This window comes from Hesperophylax consimilis, chromosome 30, assembly GCF_061612785.1.
Source record: "Hesperophylax consimilis isolate HC1 chromosome 30, BYU_Hcon_1.0, whole genome shotgun sequence".
Taxonomy (NCBI): Eukaryota; Metazoa; Arthropoda; class Insecta; order Trichoptera; family Limnephilidae; genus Hesperophylax; species Hesperophylax consimilis.
Window position 1 is genome coordinate 6,763,347 of NC_142865.1, and position 24,055 is coordinate 6,787,401.

Sequence of the window (24,055 nt, forward strand, 5' to 3'; positions counted from 1 at the left end):
CACAAACTCTGGGGTTCCTCAAGGGTCTAATCTTGGTCCTTTACTTTTTTCCCTTTTTATTAATGACATTCATCATGCTATAAAGTTTGCGAAATTTTTGTTATTTGCAGATGACTTGAAGCTATTTTTAAGAATCCGGACCTTAGAAAACTGCGCACAGCTCCAGAGAGACATAAATGCTATCGTGGTATGGAGTGAAATTAACAAATTAGGTTTTAATTTTAAGAAATGCGCCATAATGTGCTATACTAGAGCTAACACTGTGATTTATTACAACTATAGGATGTCCCAATGTTCTCTTAAACATATTTCTGAACCGAAAGATTTGGGAATAACCTTTGACCCACACTTAACATTTCACGTTCATATTGAAACGATATGCAGCAGGGCTTTGAGAATGCTTGGATTTGTGCTATGTAACTCCAGGCATTTCTGCAGCTCTGCCGTGGTTCGCTTGCTATATTTTAGCCTAGTACGTAGTATTTTGGAAAGTGGCTCAATAATATGGGGACCAGGGGATGCAACGTACACTTCTATGGTAGAGAAAGTACAAAAGAAGTTTCTACGTTATCTTTATCTTAGAGACTTCGGGTACTATCCCTATTTATACCCATCAGCCTTCCTTTCCGGAATGCTAGGTATCGATAGTCTTGTCAACAGGCGGAAAGCTGCGTTGCTGATGATGGCCTATAACTTGTTGAACGGTCACATCAACAATCCAGAAATTTTGAATAAAATTTTATTTTACGTCCCTGATAACTTCGCAAGAGCGCGTAGACACAAACCATTCATTCTTCCGAGATGTAGGACTAACTTACCATCAGCAATGCCTCTCGGAAGAATGATAGGCCTTCTTAACTCACTAGCCTCTGACATCGACATTTTCCACCTGCGCATCACTAAATTTAAATTGCTAATTAGGCAATTATGATTGTATAATGTATCTTTGTTAATGGATATTTTTATTCTGTAAATATACATGTAAAATATAAATAAATAAATAAGCACCGTTATTTTCATAACTGTTTTGCAATCACCAAATGACACTGTTTAATTATTTAAATTGGATATGGTAATTTTCACTATTTTACAGACTTTTCATGAGATGTATCGTTACGAGGGGTGAAATAATATGTAACTTTCAACAACGACACTATAAGGCACAAGACGATCACTCGTGTAATTAAATTATTAATGATGAAATAAAAATAAATAAAATTGGCGACATCAGTTTTCTTTCAAATCGGCAAAGATTCAAATTTTCGGAGTGATCGGTACTGTCAGTATCGCCCTGGTGAGAGAACATTGATAAGTACTATATTTTATATGAATTAAGTCAATTGAGAAATGTGAGAGATGTGTGGACGGAGATTAGAGGGTTAAAGTGTAGAATGTATGGGTGTTGGAATTGAAATGTATTGCAGGTGTAAGGATCCATAGAGTTATTTGTGTTTTGAAAGAAATATACTTCAATTATTGGGGATGCCATAGTCCCACTGGGTTTGGACGGTTGATACTCTTGAATCTTGAAGTTGTATTTACATTAAAAAGTGTGACATCTGCAAACATCTGATGATGATGGACACTAACGCTGTCCAGAACGTTGGCTAAAGAAGGTGGAAGCGCAACATGGCGTATTACCGCAAAAATTAATCATGAAATAAAACAGTGTGCAATATATATCTGAATGAGGAATACTTGAAGCAGGTGAATGAGTTTGTATATTTAGGAAGTATGTTTACGAGAGATGGGAAGGCTGACATAGATATTGAAAGAATGGTGAATGCAGGTAACTCCATTAATGAAGGACTGAATGCAGTTGGCGCTAACAAATTTTTTCCAAAGAAGCGAAGTTAGCAGTCCACAATGGAGTGCTGGTACCTACCCTGATGTATGGAAGTGAGGCATGGAACTGGCAGAGAAAGGATGAAAGTAGATTGAATGTTGTAGAAATGAAATCCCTGAGGCGTACAAGTGGTAAAACCATGCATGATCGTGTGAGAAATGTGTAGAACTCTAAAGAATGCAATGCTGATGTAAGCTTGATGAGTAAGATTAAGAAAGGGACGCTTAGATGGTTTAGGCATATAGAGCAAATGAATGAAGAAAGGAGAATATTTGTGGCAAATTTGAATGGTAGATAGAAGTCAGGAAGGCCCGAGGAAGACACGTCACGATCAAGTGAATCAGATACTTGAGTCGGGCCATGTCAAGAGTCAGAATAATAGACGAGTATGTATGAATGTAAATGAGGCAAGAAGTGTGTGCCAAGACCGAGTGGTTTGGCGGTCCGTCCTCTCTGCCTTCCCCTGCGGGAAACGGCGTGATGGTTAGTTAGTATAAATCATGATTATACTTTTGGCCATGAAAATCTAAATTCATATCTGAGAGTTGTATTAAAAGCTTTATAAATGTGGATGAATCAAAAATGTCGGAGGTTGTTCATCTTTTTTACTAACTCCCGCAAAGAAACTGTGTTCGTTAGGTATTTTTATGTACATGTCAGAATTAAAAATCATTGTTGACGTGATGTATTTGGATTACTAATTTATTTTAAGTGTCAAGAAGTTGGCACTGATTTTTATGAATGCAAAATGATATTCTGAACATTTTTAAATTGGTCAGACGCCAAACTACGACCGTCTTATTTCAAACACAATTAAATTTACTGTCAGATGGCTTTCAAAAGCGGAGCATAAATTTGTTTTTACCAAGTGTATTTAAAAATGTTGTCGAAATGTTATTTAAAAATATTTTTTTATCAGAGTTTACGTATCATTCTGAATATAGTTGTTTCTTGTTGACGGAAAGATCTCATTAAAGAGATCGTTCATCACAAAAATACAATTTCATTTCATTTTTTTGATGTTAGTACCGCACAAGAGTCCCAACCGTCTGTAGCCAGAGAGAGTTGAGATTATGGCATCCCCAATTGGGGTATGTTGTGAGGCTGAAGGTAGTTAGTAAAGGAAGGAGATGGGGAAGAGGAAGATGGGATAGTATTTGCTATTCATATCTGATCACCAAACACACATGGTGTAGTGGATAAAAAATTATTTCAATGATATTTTGTTTTTATTTATTTATTTATTTATTCAAACGCCATATAATGGCTTTTACAATACAGTGGTAATCGAATTACAAGCATCCAGTGATAAACATGATAATAATAGCAATAAATTAAAGAACAATTAATATGTAAAGAAAAACACTATTGCAAGTGATGCAGTTTTTAAGGCGATGCCGTACGTAGTAATGCAAAATCATGTGTTTTTGGTTTGAAAATTTGGTAGCCTACAAATGTTTCAGATGCTTTAATTAAATACTGCGAGTAGAATACATCTTGACCTTTGAAATAATCGAATATTTTTTAGATAAGTCTTTATAAGCTCAGAAAAATGTATAAGGCCTATGAAAACTCCTTTAAAGTTCAAAATCTCCTACTTACGAACACATTTTCGTCTATGATTTTATTGTATAATGTGGCAAATATAGTTATTTATAAAATGATCGAAAAAAATTTCAATATTTATGGCTGAACATCCACAAAATAAAATAAAAGGCACTTTTTGGCCATGTTTTTTTCTTGCATAAATCAAAACAGGCGGATTTTAAACCTTATCGCCATCTACGTAAGGATTGTTATTGATAGCAGCTCAATTTAAAATATTACACGACGTAGTGCATCGCCTTAATATAAGTGCTGTAAGACAATGCATAATTCAAAAGAAATATATACCAGTGTAACAACAGTTGAACTAATTTATACTAGGCTTGTAAAAGACCTGTCATATGTCGAAGTGTGAGGTGTCTATGATAATAGTCAGTAGTGAGTTTATTGTTACCCACGAAATTAATTGTACTTGGAATAGCTGAGTAGGCATCGCAACTTGGCATTAACAATTCAGGTCGTAAGCTGAAGAATAAGAAGCTGAACAAAAAAAGCATAAAAATAACATTGACCAATTGAATCGCGGGTCTAAATTTAAACGGAATTGATAAACATCGCCATGCAACTAGTATCTTTGGTCATTTGCGGGGTATGAGGGAACTGTGGGCGGGTGTTCTAAACTTGTTTAAAAAACTTTTTCTGAACTTAAGTTACTAATAGTGTGCACAAATTCATTCAAAGTGTCTCCATCCAAGCCAGAGTTAAATTAGCCTCTCTAGTAGCTGGGTGTGCTGTACAGGGACCATAGATACTGCTAACCCTGTACGAATAGCAAGTGCACCCTGCAGTTGAATTTGGTGGCCACCTCTGGTTTGGAGCCCCAAAATAATTCTGTGCATTAACGGGCGGTCCGTTTGATAGATTCTCCTATCTTAACAAACACATTGCATTCTTTAGAACACAGGAATCGGGCGGATATGCTGTCCTTGTTCTACCTGTATTTCAATGGAAGATGCTCCGAGGAATCGGTGTCACTGATCCTTTCGGCACCGGTGCACAGTCGGGAAACACGCCAAACGCGTACACAATTTTTTTTGCCGGCCTCTGTGTTTCCTCCCTCCTACAACATGGGTCTCTTCAAGACTCAGGTTCACTCCTTCCTCTCCTAAAAAAGACCCTCCACACAGCTTCCCCAAAGTTGACATAGGCCCCGAGAAAATATTATTTTCCCCATGGCCTGCTGTGTGGAATTATTGTAAAAAAATGAGTATCCTCTTTAAAATGATTTGCCTGTGTGTACCATCCCAAAATTTTTCACAAGTTAACAACTTGTATAATATAGAGTTGATAAATTGTATAATTGCAATGATATCATGTTTGGATCATTGATATCTTATCTGAAATATGATTCTTCGTCAAGAGCCTATTTCAAGATAAAATATGAAAACAGATCACCTTCCTTGCATTTACCGTTCAAACATGAAAAATTGTGCAAAATGCATTCTGTGTATTTATTTACATACGCCTAAAAAGGCTTGTACATAAAAGTGATACATGATGAGTGTACATAGGAGAATATCTGTATTATACAGGAGATACTGACAGTAAATAGATGTAATCCATTGTAAAGTAGGTACAAAATACACAATTGTAAAATTGTGATTACAAGTATAATGAGAAAATATTAAATTATAAACTAAATATGAAGCAATATTAGTAAAACGTAAGAGTAACATAAAGTAAAAAAGGAATAAAACACTACATATAAGACAAAACATTAAAACTAATTTACCAACGCTACTCTAATTTGTAGGATTCGACAAAGTGTTGGTATAGATTATGCTTAATTCTATATATGGAGTCAATAAATAAATCAATAGCACCCCCATACTTATTGCCCAGATCATGCATCCTATTGGTCAGTGAGTGTGTCTGATAGTTGGTCGACTATGTATTGCAGAAGAATGTTATATTTTGTCTTGTATTCCTAGTCGGCACATGGAATTTAATAGTGGCAACGATGGCAGGACTATCAATTAAGTTGTTAATGACTCTGTGTAACACAATCTGGTCTGAAATAATTCTCCTGTCAGAAAGTGTTATTAGATGGAATTGATTAATCAAACTGACATAATTAATGTAATCAATAGGAATTCTGAGCTTAAAATTTACGTTCATAAGAAATTTGTGCTGAACTCTTTCTATATTATTGGAGTGAACTTTATATAAAGGGGACCAAATAGGTGAATTATACTCCAATTGACTTCTGACTAATGAAATATAGAGGGTTCTCATACAATCTATGGACTTAAAATCAGTTAAGTTCTGCAAACGAAGCCAAGCATCTTTAAAGCCTTATTAGTTATGTAGTTGATGTGTGCAATGAATGACAAGTTTTCATTGAATATTACACCCAAGTCAAGAATTTGTGACACTGGTATTAATTTAATATTATTTGATGTATATTCATGTAAGATATTATAACGAGTTTTGGAAAATCGTATTACTTGACATTTCTGAATGTTCAAAAATAAAGCATTTTGTTCACACCATTGATGAAGTTGTTCTAAGTTAGTCTGTAAAAGTTGACAATCGTAAACATTACATATTCTTTTATTTATTTTTAAGAAAAATATTGGGCCGAGGTGGGACCCTTGAGGAACCCCTCTTGTGGCCTCGAATATATTAGATTGTACAGAATTAATCTTTACACTAAGCACCCTATGGCTAAGATAACTAACAATCCAATCCAACAATGCACAAATATTAAAATTAAATTAATAATCGGGTAGTTTGTTAAATCCTTTTTTTAATATTAATACTATTGCAGCATATTACAACAAAGTCAATTATTACAACAAAGTCAATGACAGACGTCAAGTATAATATTGCTCCGTATAAAATAGTGGAATAAAACGCAAAAACTTTATTTTAAACATTATATAACTTGTGTATCTGTGCATCATAGTGCGGCGGAAATTCTGGAACTAATTTTATGTATGTACTGAACTGCATTCTTAAGAGAAACTCACTTAAAAAATTTTAAAAACTGAGATTTTAACAAATTATTTGGATACACTACCTACATATGGCATATTTATTCTACTAGTCAATAGATGTCAGTAAATACCTACATGCATTAAAATTATAAAATAAACTGAGTTACGCCTATGAATCAATAGATGGCAATGTTTGCACACTTGTGAAGGAAAATATTTTTAATTCAACTATTGCCCAATAGATGGTGATAGTGTTTATAAACATCAAAATAAAATTTTATTTTATTTTTATAAAAAATAGAAATCAAAGTTTTTATTGCACATTGGATCATTTACTAACCTTATGTCCAAACCAACTAAAAACATGGAAACAAGGTCTAACAAAAATACCAAAGATGACCCAATATTCGAATTCATCAACTCAAAATTCGAAGAAATGAAAACAATTATGTTTAAAAAAATAGAAACTGAGCTTCAAGAAATAAAAATGTTTAACAGCTTTATTAACGATAAATATGATGACATCATTCTCAAACTGTCACAAATCATGGATTCACCAAAACAAATAAACAAACTTAAGGAAGAAATGGCAGAAAAGGAGAAAAGGAGAAAAGATTGGCTGCGATGGAGATTCACCTGGCAGATATTGAACAATCAGGCCTATTAAACAGTATCGAAATAAGCGGCCTTAAATTACAAGAAAACATACCCCCAGCCCATACTGTAACCCAGATTGCTGAGCTCGCAGGAGTCACCATATCACCTGAGGATTCATTTAAAATTACAACTACCAAACCAAATAACCAAAAAAAAATTACAATTAATTTTGCAGACAGCAAAAAAGTTCACATCATGTTAGCAGCGAAACATACTGACCCGATAAAAAAATTCAACGGGAAAGAAGACCAATACGTCTATCTAAATCCGGCATTAACCCAGTATTACAAAAATTTACTTTGGAACACCAAACAAAGAGCCCTAATAAAAGAATATAAATATGTTTGGGTGAAATCGGGAAAAATACTTATAAGAAAAACTAAAGATTCAAAGGTTGTCGAAATAAAACATCTTAACGATATACCTACTAAGATGATTTAAACAAATCAAAAAAAACCTATAGACACTTCATCTACTCTATATCTTTATAATGGCCTCTTTCACAACGGAAACACTTGAAAAACTGATACCTAACCCAATAATCACCACAAATACCTGCATGTTAAACCGTATAATCCAGGACGAGTTACCGATCCTGAACATAATTCATCAAAACATTCGAAGTATTAACAAAAACTTCGAAGATTTCACTGTGCTGATAAATGAATTATATTTAGAACCTGACTTATTAATCCTTACAGAATGTTGGATAAATTCCTCAACATATGTGCATAAAAACATCAACGACTACAAAGTCTTCAATACTAAACTTCACAAACATCAAAACGATGGAGTAATTGTATATTGTAAAAATAAGATGGAATGCAAAATAGAAGAAATCGAACTACAAGACGCAAACTGTTTGAAAGTAAAACTTGATCAAGATACATGCATCTTCGCTATCTACAGATCCCCTTCATCTACAAATTTGTCACCATTTCTTGAATCACTAGACTCCATTCTACTTCAAGAACGAAACATCAGGAACTTGTTCATCATAGGGGACATCAACATTAACATATTGGATACCGGAAGGCAACATCCACAAACACAGGAATACCAATTACTACTCCTCTCCCACGGGATGACTGCCGCTGTAAGGGAACCAACAAGAGTGGATCACAAAATTAATAAATCAATCCCCTCGCAAACCTGCATTGACCACATAATGACAAAAACAAATAAAAAATACTCCACAATCATACATCAATCCACTATCACTGATCACTACACTTTAATTTTTAACATCCATGCAAAGGAAAATCGACCATCGACTCAAAATTTAACGGGGAATAGACATGTTATAGACTACAACGAACTAAAAAATTCACTAAAAACTGAAACCTGGGAATTAATATATAAAGCTGAAGACCTTGAAGATGCTTGGAAATTATTTATTAAACTATTGCAATTAAAAATACATAACCACACCTCAATAAAAACTTACACATATCCACACAATAAAATTATCAAAAAAGCATGGATCACACCTGGCCTACTAAAATGTATAAGAAAAAGAGACAAGATCCATCAGCAAGTAAAAAACTATCCATACGACCTTTCCTTAAAACTATTTTACAAAAATTATAGAAACATCTGCTCCAATCTTACTAAATCGGCCAAACAAAATTACTACAGATCTAAAATTCATCAATCCAATAATAATCCAAAACTTCTCTGGCAAATAATTAAAGAAATCACCTACACAAATCAAAACAAAGCAAACCCATTGGAAGAAATCAACACAGAGAACGGCACACTCTCGCTCAACAAAAACGTACATCAACTAATTAACTACACAAACAACTTTTTTGCAAACATAGGCTCGAACTTAGCGAATAAAATAACCAAACCCCAACACTATAACCCAAAAATAAACAAACACCCAAATCCACAAAGGTTTAAATTTGCTCTAAAACAAATCACTAAACAAGAACTAATACTAATATTTTCTAAATTCAAACCAACATCTTCATCTGGTAGTGATGAAATCACAATGAAAACATTAAAATTTATACAAGATGAAATTACCGAACCGATACTCTTTCTAATAAACAAATCTATTACGGAAAGCAGATTTCCATCACAACCCAAAATAGGGACTATTACACCAATCTTCAAATCAGGAAATCGTACAGATATCAATAACTACAGACCAATCACAATTCTGAACACATTATCTAAAATCTTAGAAATAACAGTTAAAACTCAACTCATCGATTACCTAGAATCAAATAAACTATTATCACCAAAACAATTTGGTTTCAGAAAAAATCTAGGAACATCCAACGCCATAGCTTTAGTAATTGAATATATTAAAAATTCTCTAGATTCACATAAAAAATGCATTGGAGTATTTCTCGACCTTTCTAAAGCCTTCGACACAATAAATCACCAACATCTTTTTGAAAAACTAGTTAACATAGGGATCACTGATAATGAACTGATATTCTTTAAAAGCTACATGGGAAATAGAAAGCAAACTGTGAAACTTAACAACATAACCAGTGAGTGTATTGATGTCAAATGCGGGGTGCCTCAAGGAAGTATTCTGGGTCCGATTCTGTTCCTAATTTACATTAATGATCTATGCCACATAGAATGTGACGGAGAAATCATAAGTTTTGCGGATGATACTGTTCTCCTTATAAATGGGAATAATTGGACAGAAACATTTAAGAAAGCAGAAGACACACTAAACAGGATTAAAAAATGGCTAGATTACTATTCACTTACACTAAATGCTAATAAAACCAAATTCATCACTTTCAAAATAAAAAATACAAAAAACTCTGAAGAAAACCATAACTTGAAAATTCATAGCCCGCATCACTTAAATGAACATTGTAATTGTCCCTCATTAGAAAATGTTGACCACATAACGTATCTAGGTCTAAAAATAGATGGAAATTTAAAATGGACCAATCACATTAGCTATTTAGATAATAAAATTAAAAAACTAAGTTATTTTTTCAAAACTATCAGGAATGTGCTCATTAAAAAAGACTTAATCAAAATCTACATGGCTCTCTGCCAATCACTGTTAGAATACGGTATTATCGGATGGGGCAGTGCAAATAAAAACATACTAAATCCACTTATTAAATCTCAAAAAGCCATAATGAAAATTATACTGAAAGTTCCTGTAAGAACTAGCACTAACGAAATCTTCACCAATCTTAACATCATGTCTATTAAACAACTATATTCTAAAACTATACTCATTTACATTCATAAACACAAAACACAAGAAATAACAACAAACACGTACAATAGAAACACTAGATCTCATGATCAAAAACTTATCCAACAAATAATTACTAATACAACTTTTGGGCAAAAAAGCTTCTTATATCACAGTATTAAACTCTACAACAAAATACCACTCACACTCAAAAACCTCAACACTTTAACATTTAAATCTGAAATAAAAAGCTGGATACTTAACATAGGAAGATCTGAAATAGAAAATTTACTGAAATCAAACACAGACTAAAACAGAATCAACTGAACTATACCAAAAAACAGTACCTTACTTATTTTAAAATTACTTAAAAAATATATATATACTACATTATACTTTGTTGTAATATTAATTTCTTATAATTAAATTATAATATGTAAATGACATCCTCAGCACGGGAGATCCCAGTGAGGATATCATTATATCTATGTGTTAATAAGAAAAGAAGACAATAAATCATTATTATTATTATTATTATTATTATATTTTGGGAGGTCATTGACCAAATGACCCTCATAGAAGAGCCGCCACTGAAAATTATACATATTTTATGTAGCATAGTTGAATGTGAAAAATACTCACAGGAGAATGTTAATCTAAATATTTATAAATACCAAGCTCCCCATAAAATCTCTTTCCCATTAGTGGCTTATCTGGCTCAAACACACTCCAAACACTTGAGATATTTATAATTTGACTTTTATCTCGGCTGCAAAGCAGATGTATTAAAAATAGTACGAGCCTAAATATAATATACAAGTATCCTTTGGTTGTTTTAGAGGAATTATATGGGTGTGTGTTTAATTATTATCAGAGCGCCCCGGAAAATAAATTATGTTGTTTGGGCCTTTGCGCTTGAATAGGTGGTGATTTTTTTGTTCGTTTTGCTTTCTCAGTGGTCGAGCTGTTAAGATCCTTGGTAATGGACTCAGAGGTGCGGGTTCAAAGCTCAGCGCGATATCAAAGCTCAGCACGATTTCATAGCTCAAGTGGCAACATAGTTAGTTTTAATATATTAAAAACTAGATGACGTGTACCCGGCCTTGCTGGGGGTTATCCTTAGGAGATAGATATATACTACTGCAGACTTTTCTGTGGGCCTTCGTAAGATATACAATTCCGTAGTACATTATTTTGATGTATCTCATAAGGTTTAGTCAGCGTTAGCAATATATGCGTCGGAAAATATTTTTTTTATTACTTGATTACTATACATCGAATTTTCTCTACTTTCTATAAACATAATATGTATATTTTATATTTGTAAACCTTCCGGAAGAAATTCTCCAAATTATAGTGAAAACCCTTTCAAAATCCGTAGCATAGTTTAGAAGAACTAAGCGCACAAACAGACGCGGATAGCGACTTTATTGTATACTATTTAGAGATGATATCTGTCAATTAAAACTAAATGGTGAAATCTTCTTATACGCAGACGACACTGCAGTATTTTACTGTGGCAAAAACATTGATATTCAATTCGATCAATCTCAAATGGATCTTAATATATTAAATCACTGGATAGTTAAAAATATACCTACAATAAATATAAAAAAAAAAAAAAAATACCTCTTAAGCTTACCTAAAAGAATAATGCCGTTAGATAAACCATTACAAATATAAGAAAGAAACCTGGGCCAACATATTGACAAACATCGAAAGATCAACAACTGTTTAATCTGAAGATAAGCGAGCAGAATGTTGAGTGATTCTGCTGCGGTAACTAAAAACACAGTAGCTTCCTTTAGACTCTCTAAATAATAATAAAAAGTAAAAATAAAAAAGTTACTAGTTATAAGTCTTAGTTATTAGTCACTAGTTATAAGTCCAAGTTATAAGTTACTAATTATAAATCTTAGCCGTTTCATTTAACTAATATAAAATTACATATACATAGTGTGTAGTTTATTTGTGGTACGTTCCAGAGTGGTAAATACTCTCAGTATAACCCTGGTAAAATACCATCATTCGTAAGTAAATAAATATGAAAATACCTGAAAAGGTGTCTGCAGCTCTAATATTTCGTTGGGTAAGATAGAAGATCCCCGAAATTTCATCTGGTCTTCGCTAAGCCCTAAGTTTTTATTTTTCCATAAAATATTTGTCTTAGGGGCACGTGAACTTCTTGAAGTAGTAGTTGAACTGGTACTCAGTATTGGAACACCAGGCGGTGTCTCATATTGCGCGACTGTGGTGTTGATATTGTCCTCCAAGTTTGGTGACAAGATGTTGTTGTCATGTTCTTCTGGATCTGGTATTTCTGGTTCCTCATCCGAATCTTCGCGTAAATTCTGCCCATTTCGTTCCAATATGTCTTCGTCATCTGAGTAGTCTAAGCCATCATCACCATCTTGCCAATGGCCCAGAATGTCTTCCAATTCTTGAGTCGTCAAAGATGGAACTTTGACACCTAAACGTGGAAACCTCAAACTCATAATGAGACTGAAAGAAAAAACATACTTTCTAGAAACAAACTAATGGATTATGATCGTTTAGCGCAATGATGCATTACTGCATCATAACAAAAGTGTAGCGTATCCCTGTAAATATACTAAAATTCATTGAAATTACATTCAATTGATGAAAAAGAAGGACTTACTGTTACTTCAGTGCAATTTCACGGCGATATTTTCAATATCAGTAATAAAAACAAACAATTGAACACGCGTGCGAACTACACGAACCGGTTATGACAAGTTTTTATATTCAAATGACCACAAAATGTAAAGTAGCGCCATTTAGTAAAAATAAAACTAACTAATTCGTAAGATAGCTTTGCTGTGGATATGCAACGATGCGCCAAATGGTATTTTTTTGTTTCTTTGAACAATTGAAGGAGTTCGAATGGTATGATGCAGATCTGCAATTCGGCGCCGTAAAGGGTTAAATAAGTTGTTATTATTATTAACATTAAAAAATTATTACCCTGCTCTAAATTTTTGTTCATGTCATACAATATGTTTTATTGATAAATTTTTTATTTTGTTCTCAGAGGGAGCGTTATTTGGGCCGTACCGGATAATCACACTATAGCTGTGACATTATTCAGAGATCAACGCACCAACGAACTTGAAGACAAAGACTGGATATTTATTCTAGAAGATGTAAGTAAAAGATGTTAGTAACACTTTCCAGTGCAAGTTTTTTGCGGAAATATTGATGAACGAAAATGAACTTTTTGAGTATTATAGTGGTTTACTTTCGAGGGACGTTTCGTTGTCTAAAGAAAAAGGTAGCTCAACGTGGCATAGTACCCTAAAAATAAACCGTTATAGAACTTTTCACTGCATTATCTGCGCTAATATTCTTGGAGAGTCTTAACCACCTCCAGGAAATACCTCTATCCCTGCTGATCTAACATCTGACGCATCTGTTTTGCAATACAATTACACTAAAATTAAATTCCCCAATGCAAAGTTAATTTTGAAAGGTTAGAAGGAATTAAAAAAAAGGTTCTGAAACACTTGAACTTTAAATCCTTCCAACCACACCAACATTTAAAAGACTCATTGCACAAACTATCAACATTAGAAGATAGAAGAGATATATTCAACCAACAATTTTTATTCAAAATTATCCCCAACGCTGTTGACAACGGCTACCTTCTGGAAAATGTTAATTTCCACTGTCCAGTATGAAACAAACGATCAAACCAACTATTCCACATCCCACACTCAAAAACTAACTACACACAGCATTCATTTTTCAGAAGGACATGCACAAAATACAATAATATATATATGTATTTTTTTTTTTTCTGAATAACTTTATTGAGTAAAACCTCAAATTGTAATATTTAATTATTGAAGACAATATTAGCGATTTCTAAACGAAAATCTGAAACAGAAAAATCAGAAAAGGATACGGTCACATCTAGGACACGAACTCAGGACCCTTGTCTTGCCGTGACACCGCTCTACCAACTGAGCTAATGGGACCCTATCCCCCTCGGTCACTTTTAACTGTATCATACTTCGAATAAGAACTACCAACATTGTTTTCATTTTTTCACCGCAACTAGGATTATGAGGTAAGCTGGCAGGACCTCTTTTTACATTAACCCCACACATGGCCTATATCATCTTTGGGGAAGCTTGTGAAGGAAAGGAGAGGAAGTTCTGGGAAGGAAAAAGGTATGAGGGGTGGGTAGGCATCTAAGGATCAGTGTGTTCAGGAGTGACGGACGATTGATCTATCCCTTCTGCTGCGGCACTCGGCGATGGGTCAAGAGAGACCACAGCTGGAGAGGTCAAAGGGTCTCCCCAAACCAGCCTCTCCCGATCTGGCACGCCACGCAGCTGGTGGGCAGGCTCATCCTGAACACACCTCACCCGATGAACACGGGCACCCCTGCTAAATCACCAAACATAGCGAAACATTTGGGGTTCCCGGGAGGCGGTACCTAAACCTTGATCCCCTCACACTGCATTAAGGAATCATACAAATTAATTTACTAATTCATTAGTAAAGTGGTTAATGAAGGTTTTATTTAATAGGTGTCAACAAATGGACGAAGGAGAAGAATCGCGCAGGCGGCTGTCAACCTCAGACCGTTGGCTTCATTGGGCCCCTCACAACAATGCCTGTCGCTGCAGATGCGCCCCTCCACCACAAAGGTAAAGCCATTCATACACGGAGAGACTTACAAGCGACTACAGTTTTGTTAGTATTAGCCATACTATTTAGCTAGTGTTCGTATACAATGCGACACATCGACAACGGTAGTTGCACGCTACTGACAGTGATGGTAGCACGCTACGCCAGTAGCATACGCATTGACTACTACTCAGATACATGAAAAATCCTATGTCGGTCTTTTCCATATCTTCTACATAAATAAAAATGTATCTGTTCGTTTGTTTAAAATCTTAAATCTCCAAAAGTTCTTCACAGATTGCTTTGAAATTTTGACACAACTTTGCATTCAAATACACATGTGTTTTGATATACCTATTATATAGAAATCACCTGTGACAGGTAAAAACATGCGTTTTTGAAAAACAGCGCCATCTGTTGTGCGTAAAATCAACAAGCGCTATTGTTTCTCTCTCTCCACAGACAGACTGAACCATAGCAACGCGTGACGGGGTATAGCTAGTTATATATTTTTCCCTAGATCTAAAGGAATATCATCACTTCACTGCGCCAGAGATTAGCGACCTAGCAATAATATACAATTCGGCAATTCATTTAAACATCTGTGGCTAAAGAATATGATTTGCAGGTTGCAAAAAATATTTTAAAATTCGGAACTCACAATTTGCGCAAGAAACTGTTTTTTTTTAAGGTAAAAGATATACAACTTCAGTGAGTAACTTATTTTAACCTCTCAGACAAAGACTTTTATTTACTGTGTGTTCCTTTGAGAACTGTCAAAACGTGATAATTTTTGTGTTATTTACGAGTTTTGCTAAAAGCTTCATAACTCACGTTTTGGGAACGTAGCCTAAAGTTATTTCATGCAAACGTAGCCTCATTCAAAAAAATGTTTTGGAAAGATTATGAAATCCACTATCGCATTGTGTTGTTATACGTAAATATTTGCGTTTCTAAATATACATTTTATGAAAACGTCAAAAATATGTAAAAATCGCTTACCATTATTTCAAAGCCGTGAAAAGTGTACTTTTTTCTGAGTATCATAAAGAAATAACACTTTATATATTGAAGAAATATAATTAAAAACTATTAGTCACCTCAAAATATTAACCGTCCAAACTAAAATATTTTTAATAAATTATTTAGAAACGCAATAAATTATGAACGAACAAGATGACAGATCCAATCGGCTTAGATAATGCACCTCTACGTTCCATAGATATTCTTGAATACAGACGCGTAGCGTTATTCATTATCGATACTCTGTTTTTTAAATCATGGCAATCCGTATACTAGTGATGGAAATAAATCGATTTTTGTAAAATTCCGCGCGTTTACGTGAAAAGACCTTCTAATGTCTTGACCGCTATTATCATATTTACGTCTTTTGACGTTCTAATGTTCTGAGTGGTTAATAACTACTTAAAAAATCATAATCACATAAAAAAATGCTGTTCTGTACGAATTTTGTGTTAACAAATATCATAGGTGCTGCGCACTCAGGCACTTACTACATTCTCAAGGTTTGCAGGTCTACCACTCTGGCGCCACTAGTATGTTTTGTATGAACCTAGGAAGTGTGACAGAAGGTCCCATAGGTGCTGATATTCATAACGCACCTATGGGATTTGGGATTCATTTCAGACTCACTCTTGGGCAGTATGAGTATCATTTTAACAGATCGATATTCACTCTTTTGTTTTATTTCCTTATATTTTTTTATGGGAATTCACTTTAGAGAAAACCGCCACTGGACAAGACAGAGTTTTGTTTCTTGCGTTTAAGGCGATGCACTACGTCGTGTAATATTTTAAATTGAGCCGCTATCAATAACAACCCTTACGTAGATGGCGATAAGGTTTAAATACCGCTTAACACCATCCGCCGGTTTTGATTTATGCAAGAAAAAAACATGGTCTAAAAATGCCTTTTATTTTATTTTGTGGATGTTCAGGCATAAATATTTAATTTTTTTCCGATCATTTTATAAATAACTTAATTTGTCACATTATACAATAAAATTATAACTGAAAATGGGTTCGTAAGTACGAGATTTTGAACTTTAAAGCAGTTTTCATAGGCCTTATACATTATTTTTTTCTGGGCTTATAAAAAGACTTATCTAAAAAATACTCGATTATTTCAAAGGCCAAGATGTATTCTACTCGCAGAATTTAATCAAAGCATCTGAAAGATTTCTAGGCGACCAAATTTTCAAACCAAAAACACATGATTTTGCATTACTACATATGGCATCGCCTTAAATGGTGTTTGTTTGTTTAGTTAGTTTTACTAATAAACTACTCATTTATATTTCTTTTTTATAGGTAACATCGGCATCCATGGAGGTGACCATAAGTTCTGTTCTACTTCGAGAAGGAAGTGCTGCGTAAGTTAATTAAAAAAAATATTTATCTACTCATCAACTAAGTTACAGCGACATTAAAAAAACGAAATCGAAGATGAACTAAATCTCGTAATGAATGAATTAATTGGAATTTTAGAAGTGGAAATTAACCCACTTTCCGACATCCGATCGAACTGAAACTCAGCAGATAGACTCGTTGTCAATGACAATGCATTCTATCAACTTTTGGTGGCACTCATGCACACAAAAAATTACAGTAGTTAATATACTAAATAAATTTTGGTACCATCCAATTAGTCAAACAAAAATATATATATATTTTTTTAAAAGTTTTAAAAGACATTTTACAAGTTCACAACAGTTAAATGCCGGTCCCTGGGGAAGACGGTTCAATCCTCAGTCAAACCAAAAAATAAATATATATACAGTTAAACTTGGTTATAACGATCACGCCAATAGTTGTTAATTAGATCTTCATATAGTTGTTGACTGTTATAACGGGGTTGATTCTCTTATATACCGAGCCAATAATTTTGTCAACATAATTTCTGAATACATGAATGGGTCTGAAACAATAGTTAGGAATTATTCTCGGAGTGAATAGTAACAAACAAAATGAGGTGGAAATTTCCTATCCCGTTAGGGATGGATTCATATTTTTATGGCACTTCATGTGTTAGATTTTTTTTTTTTTTCGTTGAGGGGTTCTTCAAATTTCATTCCATTTAGGAAAAGCAGCGTAAATTAACGAAAACTCTATAAAAAAATGTTCTCAACCAGGGTTTTCAAGAATTATCCCAAGCATTTAGGCCGATTTCTCTCTATAGCCAAATGGGCCGAATGAAACTGACAAACACGCCGCAAGAATGGGGCCGCGGGTTTGTGATGAGTAAATTTTTACAGCCGAAAACCAAAACAATCCCGCAAGCTAGTTATTTATGACAAGTGCGATTTTACAAGCGGTAGGTACAGTACGCACGAGCTAGTGATGAAAAGATAGACAATTTAGTGATATTTTTCTTGGAAGCCTTGAACCAGGTGATGATAGGTATAATGCGATGATTGTTTTGAAAAGGAAACTGAGAAATTGATGAACAGATAGACAATTTAGTGATATTTTTCTTGGAAGCCTTGAACCAGGTGATGATAGGTATAATGCGATGATTGTTTTGAAAAGGAAACTGAGAAATTGATGAACAGATAGACAATTTAGTGATATTTTTCTTGGAAGCCTTGAACCAGGTGATGATAGGTATAATGCGATGATTGTTTTGAAAAGGAAACTGAGAAATTGATGAACAGATAGACAATTTAGTGATATTTTTCTTGGAAGCCTTGAACCAGGTGATGATAGGTATAATGCGATGATTGTTTTGAAAAGGAAACTGAGAAATTGATTAACAGATAGACAATTTAGTGATATTTTTCTTGGAAGCCTTGAACCAGGTGATGATAGGTATAATGCGATGATTGTTTTGAAAAGGAAACTGAGAAATTGATGAACAGATAGACAATTTAGTGATATTTTTCTTGGAAGCCTTGAACCAGGTGATGATAGGTATAATGCAATGATTTTTTGAAAAGGAAACTGAGAAATTGATGAAAAGATAGACAATTTAGTGATATTTTTCTTGGAAGCCTTGAACCAGGTGATGATAGGTATAATGCGATGATTGTTTTGAAAAGGAAACTGAGAAATTGATGAACAGATAGACAATTTAGTGATATTTTTCTTGGAAGCCTTGAACCAGGTGATGATAGGTATAATGCAATGATTTTTTGAAAAGGAAACTGAGAAATTGATGAACAGATAGACAATTTAGTGATATTTTTCTTGGAAGCCTTGAACCAGGTGATGATAGGTATAATGCAATGATTTTTTGAAAAGGAAACTGAGAAATTGATGAACAGATAGACAATTTAGTGATATTTTTCTTGGAAGCCTTGAACTAGGTGATGATAGGTATAATGCGTTGATTGTTTTGAAAAGGAAACTGAGAAATTGATGAAAAGATAGACAATTTAGTGATATTTTTCTTGGAAGCCTTGAACCAGGTGATTATAGCTATAATGCGTTGATTGTTTTAAAGAGGGAATCGAGAAATTGATGAAAAGATAGACAATTCAGTGATATTTTTCTTCGAAGCCTTGAACCAGGTGATGAAAGGTATAATACGTTGATTGTTTTGAAGAGGAAATTGAGAAATTGATGAAAACATAGACAATTTAGTGATATTTTTCTTCGAAGCTTTGAACCAGGTAATGAAAGGTATAATACGTTGATTGTTTTGAAGAGGAAATTGATGAAAAGATAGACAATTTAGTGATATTTTTATTCAAAGCCTTGAACCAGGTGATGATAGGTATAATGCTTTGATTGTTTTGAAGAGGAAATCGAGAAGCATGAAAGCGAAATCTTAATCGTATATAACAACCCTTAATCATATATAACCCTTGTGAGAAAATGATGAAAGAGCTAATCATGGTATGTTGCATTTATTGTTAGGACTAATTTTAATGTTTTATTTGTAGGGATGAAGACATGCAATCGATGGCCTCCATGATGTCCGTGAACAATAATTCCGACATAGCGCCTTTAGACGACTTTGAAGAGGACGATTGCAGCCTGTCTGATAACTCTGCCAGCATTCAACAAGTATTTATTTATTCATATTATACTCCCACGGGCGGACGGGCTTTTACAAACATGTTATATTTATATATACATAATAATTTAGTGGAGCAGTAATCATGAATTAAAATTATAAAGAACCCATGCATAAGAATAGTATAGTGCTTATCTTAATTATTATTGTTATTGAGGCATGTTATTACAGCCTTCTTGTAGCTATATTCCTTGCAGTTGAACACATCTAAAATTTCTGCAAAGGTATTGCCAACTGCATGCAATCTATTAATAATTTAATTCAAAATTTACCTAGATTGCATGCAGTTGGCAATATCTTTGCAGAAATTTTAGATGTGTTCAACTGCAAGGAATATAGCTACAAGAAGGCTGTAATAACATGCCTCAATAACAATAATAATTAAGATAAGCACTATACTATTCTTATGCATGGGTTCTTTATAATTTTGTAATTAAATTTTTAATTTTTTTAAATTTTGCAAGTAAATGGCTCAGTTCTAATATTGTTGTTTTAATCAAAAATAATTTTCACTCAAGTATTTCTAGTTGGTATGTTGAAGGTGATTGGGCTCAATAATCAAGTATGTTATTAATATTGTACATTCGTATAAAGTACCCAAGATAAGCCCTTCACTAGATACAACATATGAAATCACCCCGCGATATCATGATACTAGAGCAAACACGAGTAATAAACTCGAGTAAATCGCGAAATTTGATATTACTTGTCGAGATTGATCCTAAGAACACATTTCAAATATAGAATTAAAATAATTTTCTTATTAAAAAATATTATACTGTAGGTAGGTACTTAATTACTGTCTGAGTTCTTGACACAATCAGTTCCAATTTGGAAAATTACCCTTAAATTCAAAATAAATCCGAGTTCATTGAACCGGATCACTCACAGACAGACCCACAACCGAAATTAGTATGTTTGATGATTTTAATTCATTGCAACTTTTCTTTGATTCTTTAATTTAAAATAAAATGCTCAATTGTTTTTCTCAGATGCTCGATCTCACCCAACAAATGGAGATGATGACCTCCAGTCTTGCAGGCACCCCCGGAAGCATTGCGTCTCTAGACTCCACCCCCACAGCCTCCACCCCCCTGGACCCCTTAAAAATTCCCATACCCCTCAATCCGCTGAAGATACAAAACCCCCTAGACCCGTCCACCAAAAACCATTCTGGATTCAATCCGAACTCAGAAGGTCCAAAAGCAAACAGCACGTCCATGAAACCAAGATCCATCTTTGACCCGATTAGCTTCACGACGACTAAGCATCATCTGTCGAAGAAGAACCTAAAACCGTTGGAGTTGAAGACAAACCACAATGATTTTGCTTACTCTGAGAATCTTGAAGAGTCCAATTCGAACGTTACAACGCCTGTTGTAGATTTGGGGAAGGAGTCTGATAAAACGCCCATAGTCCAAGAAGGTACAAAGTTTTTTTTATTAGTTTTTAGTTACAAACAGAACAAGACAAAATAACAAGTTATGTTCATGGAATAAATAAATAGCACTAGAAATTTATAACCTACTAATTTAAATGAAAACAAATGTTCCATTTAGCCCAATATCCTAGCGTTCCGTCTCACTTACACTCGCCTGATAATGTAGATCTCCATCCCAATTGTATTTCGTAAACACATTTGGAAATTCAAACCTCGATTAAGCAAATATTTGGATCATGAAACATGCCCATAACGTACTTGTGTAATTATTTATTCTATGGTTAGGTTAGTTTAGTTTGTTACTTATGTTAGTTTAGATTGGGTTAGGTTAGGTTGAATTTGTTTTCTTTTTAATAACTTTTCAACAGTTTATATCACTTTTCAATAATATTCTGTTTTGTCATGGAAGTTATTGGTTCCATAGCAAAACAGAACAGTGACAAAACAGAATATTGAAGAAAAATAACAAACTAGCTTAACCTAATCAATTTCTTTATCATGTTCTGTTTGTCATTATTCTCTTTTATCCAGTAACTGAAGGTTTTTATGTTCATTTTCACCAGCATTGTATTAAAATATTCTCTTCAGTCACTTTATCTTTATTTAAATTGGTCCTTTATTGCACTAAAAGAAAATTCCAACTTCTTTAAAATGTTATTTCCTCAAGGTACTCTACTTGGACCTGTTTTAAATTTTTCTTATATTTGGGGCTCCTGTGTGGAGGGTCTTTTTAAGTAAAGGAGAGAGTGAACCTGAGCCTTAATGAGACCCATGTTTTAGGAGGGAGGTAACATGTAAGCCAGCAATTCATTCCACAGCCAAGCTGTTGAACACAAGAACATGTTGAAAAAAACAACAAATTCTCATCTCTTAACTGCACACCGGTGACGAAGGGTTCAATGGAGGTGGTTCTTTAGAGAAATTTCTATTGAATAAACATGGCATTCCCATGTTAATGTAATTCGTCTGTTCAAATAGGGGAATCTACTAAACAGATGTCCGTTTTCTCCATTTCCCGCAAATGATCAAGAGCTGCTTTCAGGTTTCTATGGATCCAAACCAGAAATGGCTTCCAAACCTGACAGACAATATGTGATTTGAACAGTTAGCTGTTGTGCACTCTTATTGGATAACACAATTAGTCAAGTGATAAGGGAAGAGAAGAACTTAGAACTGAAAGCGAATTGTATTGCAGCCAGTGGAGAAAAAATTGTGGAGGACATCAAATTCCATACTGGAAAGTACAATTAACAATACTGATGAATTAATATGACTGAATTTGATTTCAGTATCTCGTGGGAAGCTAAGTCGTGAATCATCTCGGGAGGACAGCATGGGCAAGGAACCAGCTGTAGCCCTTGACCTGCTGCAGTGGTGCCAACAGGTGACTGCAGACTATCCTCAGTGCAAGGTGACCAACTTGACCACCAGTTGGACGGATGGGGTGGCATTCTGTGCCATCATTCACCACTTTAGGCCCAATCTCATGTGAGTTAAATCTGATTTCTTCGATAGGCGGTTTTTAAAAAATGTATATTTTCATACATTAACTCTCCACACAGGAGGCCTTCAGAAAAATAATTTGTCTCAGGGCCTATGACATCTTTGGGGATGCTGTATGAAGGGTCTTTTTTGAGGAGAGAAAGTAGTGAACATGGGTCTTTGAGACCCATATTGTAGTAGGGAGGAAACACAGCAAGTTGTTCCACAGCCGAGCTGTTGAACTCAAGAACGAGTTGTAGACACAACCCATTCTCATATGCAAATGTCAACCGTGTACAAATGACGCTAGTTCCTTGGAGCATCTTCCATTAAAATACCTGTAGAACAAGGACAGAATTCCCATTTATAATCTAAAGATTGCAATCGATTAGGGGAATCCGCTTCTGCACAGAGTCGTTTCATGCCTTACTGCCATATATTAGAGTTGGTATCAGCACTCCATTGTGGATTGCTAGCTTCGTTCAAACAATTTTTTACTTATGCCAACCGTGTTAAAAGCTTGTCAATAAACAATATGATTTTATTAACTAATTCAATCTTCGTATTTTTTTATTTTACAGTGATATGACAATCATAACTCCAAACGACGCCGAAAACAACATCCGCATTGCGCTCAAGGCATCTGAGGCGTTGGGTGTTCCTGGCGTTTTTCACGCATCGGAATTGCGTAGAGCCCGCGGCCCAGACAGACTCGCGTTGCTCACATATCTGCATCAATTACGCGCCCTGTTTACGCACAGGCAATATAGACTGGATAAGATTGGTGAGTGATGTGCAATGCTGTGCAATATTTGCAGAGACGGTCTTGTGTTGACGGACGTAGTCCAGTGGTAAAGTTCCTCGACTATGAATGCAGTGGTCCGGGGTTCAAATCCCGGTAATGGTTGTATACTATATTCAGTATCATAGTCCCACTGGTTCTTGATGGTTTGGAGTAGTTGGGATTCTGGTGCGGTAGGTAATCACAATTGATTTTTACAGTGATTTTTAGATGATGGTGATCGGATGAATGTAAAAAGGAGTACCATGAGAATATTTATCACTTGGGTACTTTAGAAATGAGATCTCTGATAGTATGCATGGTAAAGCCATGTATGACCATATTACAGATGTGGAAATTCAAGACTGGTGTAAGCATGAACAAGATTAAGAATAGGACACATTCCACTGTGTTGGGTTCTCACCCA

At 34.5% G+C, this 24,055-nt stretch overlaps 1 protein-coding gene across 1 annotated transcript in view; it reads left to right on the plus strand.

The window, feature by feature from the left end:
- Ehbp1 (Eps15 homology domain containing protein-binding protein 1) overlaps positions 1 to 24,055 on the plus strand; it is a 65,626-nt gene that overhangs the window by 22,203 nt on the left and 19,368 nt on the right. Inside the window, exons 4-10 of the mRNA XM_089649420.1 lie at positions 13,284 to 13,395; positions 14,788 to 14,907; positions 17,218 to 17,279; positions 19,791 to 19,914; positions 20,917 to 21,349; positions 22,655 to 22,853; positions 23,429 to 23,631. Coding sequence (XP_089505546.1) covers positions 13,284 to 13,395; positions 14,788 to 14,907; positions 17,218 to 17,279; positions 19,791 to 19,914; positions 20,917 to 21,349; positions 22,655 to 22,853; positions 23,429 to 23,631 — 1,253 coding nt within the window. The remainder of the gene's footprint in view (positions 1 to 13,283; positions 13,396 to 14,787; positions 14,908 to 17,217; positions 17,280 to 19,790; positions 19,915 to 20,916; positions 21,350 to 22,654; positions 22,854 to 23,428; positions 23,632 to 24,055) is intronic.